Raw genomic sequence first — 12,867 nt, 5'->3', positions numbered from 1 at the left:
TACCTATGATTCTTCTCTTTCTAATATTCCTCATAATCAGTTCTGTTGTCTAAAACTTTAAAAAAAATTGGGGAACAATTCATCTTTCTCCATGTCAGATTGTGTTCTATAGATACAGAACTTGAGCTGAAGATGTTTTAACAAGTGACAAATGGAAGTCAAGAAAGCCAATATGGTAGGGGGAAGAAAGCATGTGGTCTCAAGTGAATTCTGGCTTTGACTTTGGCCTCAGCAGCTCTAGAGTACTCCTTGTTAACTGCACAACATGGTCTGCATGGAGGCAAGGGGACACAAACTTTTTGTACTCTTATAATAGTCTTTTGTTTTCCCCTCTATTCACAAAACAAGAATATAACTACATTACTTGCTAGATTAAAAATGCTACCAAAATTTGACCCACGGACCTTACCATTAAGGTTTAACAGTATTATGAAAACTTTCTTGATCTTGCCTTTTTCTATCTTTTGAGTCTTGGAAGTTACAATGTACCTTTATTTTAGGTTAGTATGCAGTTTTTCTGCATAGTTTTTTTTTTTTTTTTGTAACCTCTGTATCTAGTACCTGTCCTAGGAATGATTTAGCCTTGTATCTTGCCTATTTACTTACTGATCCTACTCTCTCCCTTGGATATGATTTTTAATGTTTTCCCATTTAGGAATCTTTCTTTACCCATGCCTCACTTCCCTCTTGTATGGTTTCATAGCACCCTGTCTATCTTACCAATGTTAATGTTCTGCAGTAATTTTCTACTCCTTTCTGGGAGTCTCTTAGTAGATTTTAAATGTGTAAAGAAAGAAGCTATTTGTACTTTATGCCACATCAGAAAACCACCAAAATATATTCCTTGGGCACAAAATTTTGTTTATTAATGAGTGAAGGAAGAATTGTCTGAAAAGTATTTAATTCTGTAATTGCTCTGTGTGTGAGAAGATCTACATATTATGAGAAATGACTTTTAATGAAATGTAATATTGAAATAATTACATTATAAGTTATTACATAATAAATTATTACATAATTACATAATGAAATATAACCACAAAGTAACTGGAAAAGGATAAACAGGACTCATTTGTAGAATAATGATGTCTTCCTGAGGGAATATCAAGGCAAACACTTTCTCATATATTGTGAAATTCAATTCCATAATCTTTCCCATTCCTCAGTTTAAGTGAGAGTTAAACAAATTTTTGTTTTATATAAAGACCAATCAAGAATTCTCTACAGAATTCTCATCTGAAGGATATAAAGGTAGAAAAAATTCCCATAATCCCTTGTAATCATTTTAGTGTATATTTTATTGAATTCATTTTTGTGATGTATACTGTATTTATTTATTTATTTAATATATAATCAGGTACTAAACATTGTGTTGCTTATGGAAAATATTGGTAGCTAGCAGGCAAGTACTTTATGGATTATAACTGCTCTTTTAGTAAACAGGAATTCCGGAGTGACTTTCAAAAACTCTTTTATTTAAGTCATCACTCTTTCTGATGGGCTGTCAGCTTGCAGTGACCTAAGCAAATAATCTAGTTCACAAGGCTAAAAGGAAATATAGAAACATGGTTGAACCTTTCTCACCACTTGTAGGGTAAATGAATGGCCATTGTTTTTTGCCCTGGAGTTCTTAGACACCAAAATCTTACTAGAAATGTATGACCATCCATTTTGACATACAAAAATAATAATAAAATGGCTTGATTTTTAGTTATAGATAGTCAAAGAGCATTATAATAGGCTAGGTACAGTTCTTTTCTCAAAAATTATAACCAGTAAAATTATATGAACATTTTCTCATCATTACTGAAAATGTATGATAGCAATTAAGCATATGGTCCAGAAAATCGGTAATATTCTGGTTACTGGACCATCAGTACACCACTTCTTATACCTCCCTATTTCTGTCAGGTAACTATATGGTAATGGTAGTGTTTACCTGATTTAGAGTTATAGACATTAATGATCAATACCAGTATTTTTAATATCCTTAATTTTTATTAGAAGGAAAAACTATAAATTCATATAAATGGATAAAGCTAGGAAAATCAGGACCAGATTTAGTAGAAGCTTACAATGAGTAGATTTTCCTGGGTTAGGTAGTCTCATTCTTCTTTCAATGAAGAGTTTATAAATAACAGTCTTTTTTTCATCCAATCATAATCTGCTGAGATATTCCAAAATTTTCATTTATCCTTTCCTCACTTAAATCAATGTTGGAATTTAGGCAAATTCATTTATCAAGCAATTTCCTACTAAACAATTTTCTCATAGCATCTTTCATCTGAACATTTCTCAAAGTGTATATCACAGGATTTAACATGGGAGTTATCATGGTATAGAATACAGCAACTGCTTTATCAATGGGTAAATTAGCTGGAGGTCTCATGTACACAAATATGCAGGGAACAAAGAAAAGGACAACCACCGTGATGTGGGAGACACAGGTGGACAAGGCCTTGCGCCTACCCTCCAGGCTGTGGGTCCTCAGGGAGTGCAGGATGACCACATAGGAGACCAGCAGGAGGAGGAAGTTTAACAGGCAGATGAATCCACTATTGGCAGCAACAAAGAGCCCCAGAGTGTGGGTGTCAGTGCAGGCCAGATTGAGCAAAGTGTTCAGATCACACATAAAGTGATCAATGACATTAGGGCCACAGAAGGGTAGTGGTAAGATGAAGAGGATCTGAATGATTGCATGGAGAAAGCCTCCCATCCAGGACACTCCCACTAGCAGGGCACACACTCTCCAGTTCATGATGGTTGTATAGTGCAAGGGCTTGCAGATGGCCACATAGCGGTCATAGGCCATCACTGTCAGCAGAATGACCTCTACACCTCCAAAGAAATGTTCCCCAAAGACTTGTGCCATGCATCCTTTGAAAAGGATGGTCTTCTTTTCATGGAGTGCATCTCTAATAAGTTTAGGATTGTTGACAGAGGCATAGCAGGCATCGATAAAGGAGAGATACGCCAGGAAAAAGTACATGGGGGATCCCAACAATGAGCTGCTAGTGATGGTTATCAAGATGAGCAAATTTCCTACTATAGAGATAATGTAGATGAGCAAAAATACAGCAAATACTATTTTCTGCATCTTTGGGTTTTGTGTAAGTCCCAGAAGAACAAATTCTGTCACGTTGTTTGTAGTCTCCATGTACTTCATGTGGATGCTTGTTACAGTACCTGAAAAAGTTGATACAACCTGGGATTTATTCAGATTTTCCATCCTAATAAATATTAAATGCCTGGATGCCACTGAGATGTGAAATCTTATGACATTTGTATGTTTTTGTGGTTGCATTTATTTATTTTTTGAGATGTATCAAAGGGTTCTGAATTCTTGAAGATTACTCAAATTGCCTCCTGAGTGACTATTAGAAAAACAGAATATAGATAAAGGCTTTTGTATAGATAAGGATTGGCATCTGAGTATACTAACATATCTGGGATGACTTTGAGCCTGATGAGAAATAATGGATTTCATACACCAGTAGCAACTTAGCCCAAAAAAGGAGGTAAAAGTTGAATCTACTGAATATTCATATACAGGTGAAAAATTGTGCCCTTTATTATTAAGAAATGGAAAATTACAAAAAAAAAAGAATAGAGAATGAGTAAAAGGATGACAAGGAGTTTGATTAAGGTAAACCTTGAATACTAATCTCATATAGGTCTTCCTGTGTCCTGGATGAAGCTGAGTCAGGTTCAGTACAGTGAAGCCAGAGGCAAGAGCCACAGGTATCAGAGTATTATAACATTTGATATAAATATGAGGGAAATGTAATGAAATACAAATTAGATAGTATAAAATAACCTATAATGTGTGTTTACAAAATTCAATAACTTAAATTATATTTGATAATAAAATATTTTAATGTGAATTCTGTGTGTTCCAAGGTACCAAGTACTCCACACATGATTCATTTTAATAATTAGAATAACCTTGGTGGTCAAAATTATTTGTATATTTAACAGGTAAGGAAATGATATCAGAGACTAATGTTTGCTGTTTACAAGCAAAGAAATATTATATAAAGCTTTCTGAACATTTTATGTATTTTAAGCAATTTTATAGATTCTTGTTGCAGATTCTCTTTCTTGGGGTGCATTTTCTGCCACTTTTCATACCTAAATCATCATCTGTAAACTGAGAATAACAATACCACCTCATCATTTGTTAAGAGAATTGATTGTTATATTATTGTATCCACCACAGTGCTGGGGATACATACAGGAACTCTCATCCACTTTTATAACTGCATGCACTCAGCAGAGAAGCAGAACTTTTGACCCTACAACAATCTGAGTAGAAATGTTTTCCAAGATTTCTTTTAAAGAAGCCAGAGAGACTTACCAGTATTATCCACAGTATTTGATATCAGAAAGAGTCCAACTTGCTTGTGCTTGGACTAATAAGTGATGATTTGTGTCCATTAATATTCATATTTAGGTCATTTTTGGGTGTGAGATATATGAAATTTTGTTTTCATCTTCAAGATTAATCTTGGTTATTAATTGATATGTCTCTTCCCTAAATAATGGTTCCTAGTGCTAGACAGCTTGGTTTTAGAAAGTACTTCATCTCTCTGAGTCTCAAATTGTTCAATGTCGGATTAGATTCATGACGTATTTCAAAAGTGTTTTGAAAATTTGGGTTAAGAATCAGATTCTCTGTGACAGTATTTGACAAAGTTAGAAAAGTAATGTTAACCGTATATGAAACACAACAATATTTAATAACCCTCACCACTTTTAAAAACCTACCTTTGCAATTCTAGATGATTTCTGTGGCATTATGATGTGTTCAGGCACAAATCCATCTTCAAATTAGTTCCTCTTGCAATAAGCAGAGTATATATGAAAGATAAAATGGAGTTTGAGAAAAAACCACTCAGATAATTCAATATCAAATCAACCATTTTTAAGGCTGTGTCTTTATAAGTTTAAATCTTTCCATCTTACATAAGGCTAAAGTGGTTTCACCGAAATCCTTAGACTTGAATTTAGAATGGATTCACTGGATTCACTATTATGGAGAAATGATCCTCATTACCTGGTTCTGGCTCATCAGGGCAGGATGTAGGAAATGCAGAGGAAAAGCTTTTTAGTGGCTCATTCCACTCACAAGGATTCTTGCTGTGGAGACATTAATGACAAGAAGGAAAAACTCAGGTACCTTCCTTGTAGTTTTCCATCCTCTCCCAGGAATTAGTTATCCCTTTGTTGGAAAAGCTTTGTGTTTAGAAGTGGGTGTCCTGGCAGTGTGTTTGTGTGTCACCCACTCTAAAGTACAGATCGCATTCCCTCCACTTAGAACATAAACAAGTGGGAGTTGCCTTTCACTTTCCTAACCTGAGTTGCTAGGAGAGCTGAATACCAGGTAAATAGCAAGGTGGCCAAGGTCCAGCCTGGGGACCAGTGGTGCAGGGTCCCTGATGATGCCTGTCACAGAGGGGCTTCTTTCTTCTGATCATTTTAAAAACATTTCTGAAAACTCCTTGTGATTGCTTGAGAGCTAAAGCAGTGAAGACAGAGCTTTACTGAGACACATTTTTAGCAGATAACTGCAAAACTGCTTTTCCTAATTTTCATAGTATTTTGGAAATAGAATCCTCATCCTTATCCCTGATCTCATGGTGTGGGCAGTGTAGATTAACAGGCAGCATGACAAATGTGGAAAGAGATCTAAAACATAAGAAGAGAGTTTCAATCTTTCCATATTTTGTCACTTGGCATTGTTTATTTTTTCCCATTCTGTATCCAGGTGTCAATTGTTTTGGTTTTAAATTGAAATTTCGTGATGACTGACTATGAAGATTTTTTTCATATTCTTATCTTCTGTTAATGATAATATTTTGTAAAATTTTTATTTACATCTTTGCATAAGTTAAAAGTAATTGTTCTTGATTTCTTCCTATTTAGTTATAAGTGCTCAGCATTTTACAATGCAGGTCTTTGTCATGTCTATAATGTGTGAACACCCAACACACAATCTACTCAAAGCCTGTGAATTATTTTATCATTTCTCAAATAACAGTTGTTTGGGGTATAATTTACATACAGAAAAAATTTACACATATTATATATAAAAACCACTCTCTGCATTGGAGTTAGACTCTTACAGATTTAATATATGGATGTTGACATGTCACATTTGTCTTTCTGTGCCAGACCTTTTTTTAAAATTTTCTAAACATATTATCTTCTGGGTTCATCCATTTTGCTGCAAATGAAAGGATTTTTTTTTAAGCCAGAATAATGTTCTGTTATATACATATGTCAGATATTCTTTATGTAATGATCTATCAATGGACATTTAAGTTTCTTCCATATTTGGCTATTGTGAACAACATATAATGGTCTCAAGACTGCACATATGACTGTTTTAATTCCTTTGAATAAATACAGAGAAATAGCATTGCTAGATTATATGTAGTTCTATTTTTTTTTAATACTATAAAGGAATGTTCAAGCGTTTTCCACAGACAGAGCCAATATTTAATTCACACCAACTATGACAAGTTTTTCCTTTTCCCTATATCATTGCCTCTATTTGTTTTGTTGAGTTTTGGTTTATTTTTATAATTTGCATCCTACTGGGTTATGTTCATATTTTGCTTTGATTTGATTTTTCACTTTTCCTGATGATTATAAAAATATTGACTTTGGGTTCCTTTTTATATAGCTGTTGGCCATTGGTATTCTTTGGACAAATGTCCATTCAAGGTCTTGTACATTTAATTTTTATTTATTTAATTTTCTTTTATGTTAAACTGATAAATAAAAATGATAAAATATACATATTAGTGGGCTACTCTTATGTTTCAATACATATTTCATATTTCATAATGTTTCCACTAGGTATTTAACTTGATATAAATACCTGAGGCTGGGATCCCAGCCTCTTTCACTTCCTTCTTTACTTCCTGGCCATGATCTAAGCAGTTGTTTCTATGCCATAAGTATTTCTTATGGTGTACTGCCTCACCACAGGACTAAAGTAATGCAACCAACTGAAAATGGAATGGAATCTACAAACTCGGAGCCAAAACATATCTTTCCTCTATATACATTGGTTATATCAGATATTGTAATATAGAGATGAGAAGGAGAACCAGGCCAAGAACTGTATGGAAATAGGTAACAGCTACCTATGAAGGATAGCATGAATTTCTCTAAAAATCCTGAGGACTTACATTGAAATTCACCTGTTGGTGCCATCTATACCATAGGCATTTTACATACAATTGGATCATGTGATTAATATGACCTATGTGGCAGAACTCTGCCATTTGTTGTATAGACTTCTCTTCTTCTGGGCCCCCCTCAAAACTAGAATTTTGCGGGACATCTAAATGAGAAATATGTTGTCTCTAAAATCCAAGTGATCGACTAGGAATCATACCTCTTTTTTTCCTTGTAACAGGGGCCAGATGCATCAACTTATCATTCCATTCACCTTAGAAGGGATATCTGGACATACCTCACACCACTGAATTCCTAGATATTGAACAGAGGTAGAAAGTAAACAAATTTTATTCAGAATTATTTCTCTCACTCCAATGTATTAACAATAAGTCTAGAGTATTTGCTTCTTCTCATCTATTGATAGTTCCAATAATCGCAAACTAATCAATGTACAGGCCATAATGTTCTTGAGGAAGAACAAGTCAACAAGATACCTGTGAAAGAAGTTATAACATGGTTCTGGAACACTGGCATACACCTGAAGTTAGCCACATTTACCTTTTTAGCTGAAACCAAACTGGTCCTTTATGGGAGAATAAGGAAAAAAGACTTTGCCAAACCATTAGCTCCATAGCAGGTACCAGTGGGATGTGTTAATTTGTTCAAGCAATGAAGGCACATCATGTATAGCAGTTGTAATTGGAGCCTCCACCTGATTAAGCTTATGGTAATGGACTATCATTTTCTCATAAACTTCTGTTGTTTGCACAGGCAAAATAGTTGAGTTGAATGAATATGTGGTAAGAATCACTGGACCATCTTTCAAGTCTTGATGGTGCCGGCAATCTCTGAAATCCTTCCAGAAATGTAGTAGTACTATTTATTAAGCAAAATGCAATCCTGCTTTTGGTCATCTGTTTTCTTATATAGAGGAAGCTCTACCAGCTTCCACTTTGCCATTCCCACCCTAATATTCTTCACTCCATAGGTCGTGGTTCCATTGTGGAGATTCTACCAATACCAAGTCCATCAGGTAAAAAGCTGCAATTGGAACCTCTATCTTATTAAGCTTATGTTAACTGACTATCATTTACCCATAACTGTCTATTTTTTGTACAGCCAGACCATAGTGATGTTTTGTGTGTCTTTGAATTAGTGTCAGTTTATAACCAGAGTGAAGTTGTCCATCAATGTCTAAACTAATGTACTGCACAGTTACTGTGGAAAAAGTTTTAGGTCCCTTCGTAGAAAACTGGGAGAAATATTTGCACGTAAATTTTTTGCAGTGTATTAGTGCCCTACCTCAAGTAGATCCACTTCACTTACAACTCAGGGGTTCTGGATCTGTAGACTGGCTCAAGTCTGAAGATTGATTTAGGGATCATGACTTTCTGTTCCAGTGATTTAATTTTGGCATTCATTTTCTTATTACAGAATTTTTTTCTGCTTAAATAATATAGTTTAATAAGCACACACCTGTTAAATTGATAAGTTTTTCTGTACAATAATCAGATTATTATGATTTCTGCTTTATTTCTGTTTTGTATAATGGTAACCACACCCCCAACACCTCTGAAACTTGAGTGCCACCACTTAGTCCCTGCAACCCTTTGATATAATAACTCGCTTTGTACTTAGGTTTTTCAGTTCGATTTCTGTTTCACTCACTGGAGATATCCTTTTCATCTTGTTGTAGCCAACTAGCCAAAATGAATCCTTCTTAACTCTATTAAGTGCAACAATAAAGGCAGAATCTTTCCTTACTGTGCCTATGACAATAAAGTTGGCATGATCTCAAAGTATGTTTGTTTTAATATTATCCCACACTTTTAATATTTATTATCACACATGTCCCTGTACTCCTATCTGATAAAATAATGTAGTCTTTGAAGTGTCATGCACCTATGCATGGGTCACACCTTGCATATATTTTAGGGTCCCGCTGAGACTTGAACCTAGAAATAAGTCTGGAAGCAAAGAAAGGAGGTTGGAGTTAACTCAAGGGGAGTAAACATTGTCTTACAGAGCAACTTTGCCTTTATGATCCCCTCAGGCAGTGTAGGAGTATTCCTTAGACATGGTGGCGAGAACACTAACTGGTAGCAGGAGGGCACTTCTACTGGACATGGAGAGGCCTCTTTCACTTGCAAAGTTTCATAGTTCTCTCCATTACATCTTCTCAGTTCTCTCATCCATCTAGTGATGGAAGCCAGAACATGGATCTCACCCCATAAATATGTATCAATTCCCTTGTGAATTACCTGTAAATATTTGGGGAACTGTTTCTCTCTTTCTAATCAGTATTTAGTCTGCAGATGCAGAACCTGCATTTTTATGAAGAATTTTTGTGAAGGTTACATATGAAAGCAGGGGTTGGGGAAGCTGATAAGTCCAGGGAAAGGTATGTTATCTATGTGAAGTCTCGTGTCATTCTGGGACCTTGGTAGCTCTGGAGTATGCATTGTACTATGATTGCACATGGGGACAGCGGACCCAACCTTTTTATACACCTGTGGTAGTCTTTTATTGTCTACTTAGGGCCTTGAGGTGTTGGGCATAAGCACTGGAAGAATCTTGCATTTCCTCTAGTGTAATCGTCCAGAGAAGGTTAGGGCTGTCAACTCTTAGCCGCCCAGACTTACAGTAGCTGGTTCATGGACACTCTGGCCTGGTGGAGTGGATCTGAGCTGGATCTAATGGTGTTTATCACAACCCATGTCAGAAGACCAGAGTTCAAACAACCAGCCTTTCACACTCAGATCTGTACAGTAGCCTGCTGTTCTCCTGCTGTGGATCTTGTCCCCTTCATGCCATTCTTCTTCAAATCTAACTACATCACTCACTAACTTAAAAAGACTTCTGATGTTTTCCCCATGGCCCACACCATTAAGCTGTAACAAGATTATGAGACCCTTGCCGATCTTGCTTGTTTCTGTCTCCCAAGTGTCAACAGTTACAAGAGCTAATTTTATAGTACCTTGGTCTGCTGCTTGGTGGTGGCACTAGTGGGTTTCAATAAATAATTGTGCAATTAATAGTTTAATAAGCACAGACCTGTTGAATCAATTAATTTTTCTGTACTAATTATCTATCTCCTGTTCTAGAAATGCTTTGGCACAGACTCTTACCTATTTCCTCTACTGACACCATACCACAGGTGCCATTTTTAATGTCATCCAATCTAAGAATCAATTCTTGACCCAAACCCCAGATCTTTGAAATCCCTTCAGTATATTTTCATAACATCTTGTTCATCTAAACATTTATAACACAGAGTATTCATTTTTTACTCTTTCTAGGAGTCTTTCAATGAATTTTCAATTCTATAAAGGAAGAAGTAAAACTTTATTTTATCCACATCTGAACATCCCCTCTAATATGCATGTACCTTAGGGCAAAAATTATGTGTTTATTAATTAGGAAGGAAGATTTGAGTGAAAAAATATTTAGTCTTGAAATTTCTCTGTGTGCAGACAGATCTTCATATTTTGAAAAACAGTTTTGAATAATAAAATGATCACAAAGTAACAGAAACACCACAAACAGCTCAGATTCATAGGATAATAAAATCTTCTTTAGGGAATATCAAATCAATGTACAGTTTATTTTCATATGCTGAGCAATACAATTCCAAGATTTTCTCATTCCTCAGTTTATGCAAGAATAAAAACAATTCTTCTTAGAATTCCATCTAGGATTCTCCTCCAAGTCTACATGAGATTAAGGTAGAAAATATCCATTACTCTTTTCCTACCACTTTTATCCAATTAATATGTTATTTTATATATTTGGTCATTCCTTCAATATTCATCAGGTGCCAGACATTGAGCTACTTATGAAAAGTATTGGAAGCTACCAGGCAAAACTTTTATGGATTATAGCTGTACCTTTAGTGACTAGGAGTCCCTGTTCAACATTCAAGTGTTCTTTATTTGATTCACTCCTTCTGATGGGCTATTAGCCCATAATTGCATTAGTTTCAATGTCTAAAAGAAAATTTAGGAACATTGTTGAATCTTTCTTATGTTCAAGAGGGTAATAAATGTCCAATTGTTCATTGCCCCCAAAGAACTTAGATACCATAATATTTCTGGAAACACATGCTCATAGATTCTGATACATAAAATTATGAGATATATGAATGAAAATGATGTAATTTTTGTTTATAGATAGTCCATGAGAATTGTGATATGCAAAGCATAGTCTTTTTCTCAAAAATGCTCTCTAGTACCATTATTGGAACTTTTTCTCATGTTATCTGATAGCATATGTTAGGAGTTAAACAAATCATCTGAAATATCAGTGATATTTTGGTTACTAGATCATCAGTATATCTGTTGTATATTGAAAATTTCTTCTTTCTTTCAGTGTCCTATAAGTAAAATGCCCTACAGGTAAAATAGCAGAGCTTACCTGTATTGATAGTTATAGTGATTATTGCTCATCACCAACATTCTTTCTATTTTTTTTTCCTTAGAGGAAAAACCTATGAATCCATATACATGGATAAAGTTGGAAAACCAGGCCCAGAGTTAGTAAAAGTTTTCAAACATACATGACATGGTTCTAAGTTAGATTGACTCCAATTTTTTAACCAATTTCTACTTTCTCAATGAAAAGTTTCTGAATAACAATTTTTAAAATATTTGTCTTATAATTATATTTTGCTGATGTGTTCCAAATTGTCTGCATATTCTCCTCAGCTGAATCACTGCTGGGTTTTAGGCACATTCATTTATCATCTGAAATAGCTTTACTGATAAATAACTTTCTAATAGCATCTTTCATCTGAGCATTTCTGAAAGTGTAGATAAAGGGATTTACCATGGGAGTTATCATAGTATAGAATACAGCAATTGCTTTATCAATAGATAAATTAACTGCAGGTCTCAGGTACACAAATACGCAGGGAACAAAGAACAGGACAACCACTGTGATGTGGGAGACACAGTTGGACAGGGCTTTGCGCCTACCCTCCAAGCTGTGGTTTCTCAGGGAATGCAGGATGACCACATAGGAGACCAGCAGGAGGAGGAAGTTTAATGAGCAGATTAACCCACTGTTAGCAGCAACAAAGAGCCCCAGAGTGTGAATATCAGTGCAGGCTAGATTGAGCAATGGGTTCAGATCACACACAAAGTGATCAATGACATTAGGGCCACAGAAGGGTAGTTGGAAGATGAAGAGGATCTGGATGGTTGCATGGAGAAAGCCTCCCATCCAGGACACTCCCACTAGCACGGCACACACTCTCCAGTTCATGATGGTTACATAGTGCAAGGGTTTGCAGATGGCTACATAGCGGTCACAAGCCATCACAGTAAGCAGGATGACCTCTGCACCTGCAAAGAAATGTTCCCCAAAGACTTGGGCCAAGCATCCATTGAAAAGGATAGTCTTCTTTTCATGAAGTGAATCTCTAATCAGTTTAGGTGTATTTACAGAGGCATAGCAGGCATCAATAAATGTGAGATGGGCCAGGAAAAAGTACATGGGGGATCCCAAGAGTGAGCTCATAGTGATGGTTATAACAATGACCAAATTTCCTACCACAGAGATGATGTAGATGAACAAAAACACAACAAATATAATTTTCTGCATCTTAGGGTTTTCGGTAAGTCCCAGAAGAACAAACTCTGTCACATTGTTCTTATTCTCCATGAACTTCATGCTAAA

At 35.5% G+C, this 12,867-nt stretch overlaps 2 protein-coding genes across 2 annotated transcripts; both read right to left on the bottom strand.

Moving 5' to 3' along the window:
- Nucleotides 1-2,233: 2,233 nt before the first annotated feature.
- On the bottom strand, nt 2,234-3,169 carry LOC139707100 (olfactory receptor 4C13-like). The gene has a single exon (XM_071617093.1). The coding sequence runs from the start codon at nt 3,164-3,166 to the stop codon at nt 2,234-2,236; it is 933 nt and encodes a 310-aa protein (XP_071473194.1). The 5' UTR covers nt 3,167-3,169.
- Nucleotides 3,170-11,922: 8,753 nt separating this feature from the next.
- Nucleotides 11,923-12,867, bottom strand: LOC114093653 (olfactory receptor 4C46-like). The gene has a single exon (XM_027936522.2). The coding sequence runs from the start codon at nt 12,859-12,861 to the stop codon at nt 11,923-11,925; it is 939 nt and encodes a 312-aa protein (XP_027792323.2). The 5' UTR covers nt 12,862-12,867.

This window comes from Marmota flaviventris, chromosome 9, assembly GCF_047511675.1.
Source record: "Marmota flaviventris isolate mMarFla1 chromosome 9, mMarFla1.hap1, whole genome shotgun sequence".
NCBI classification, from domain to species: Eukaryota; Metazoa; Chordata; class Mammalia; order Rodentia; family Sciuridae; genus Marmota; species Marmota flaviventris.
This window is presented reverse-complemented; position numbering and strand designations above follow the sequence as displayed.

Excerpts from the sequence above, each read along its gene's own strand:
- LOC114093653 (XM_027936522.2), bottom strand. The coding sequence starts at position 12,861 with ATGAAGTTCATGGAGAATAAGAACAATGTGACAGAGTTTGTTCTTCTG.
- LOC139707100 (XM_071617093.1), bottom strand. The coding sequence starts at position 3,166 with ATGAAGTACATGGAGACTACAAACAACGTGACAGAATTTGTTCTTCTG.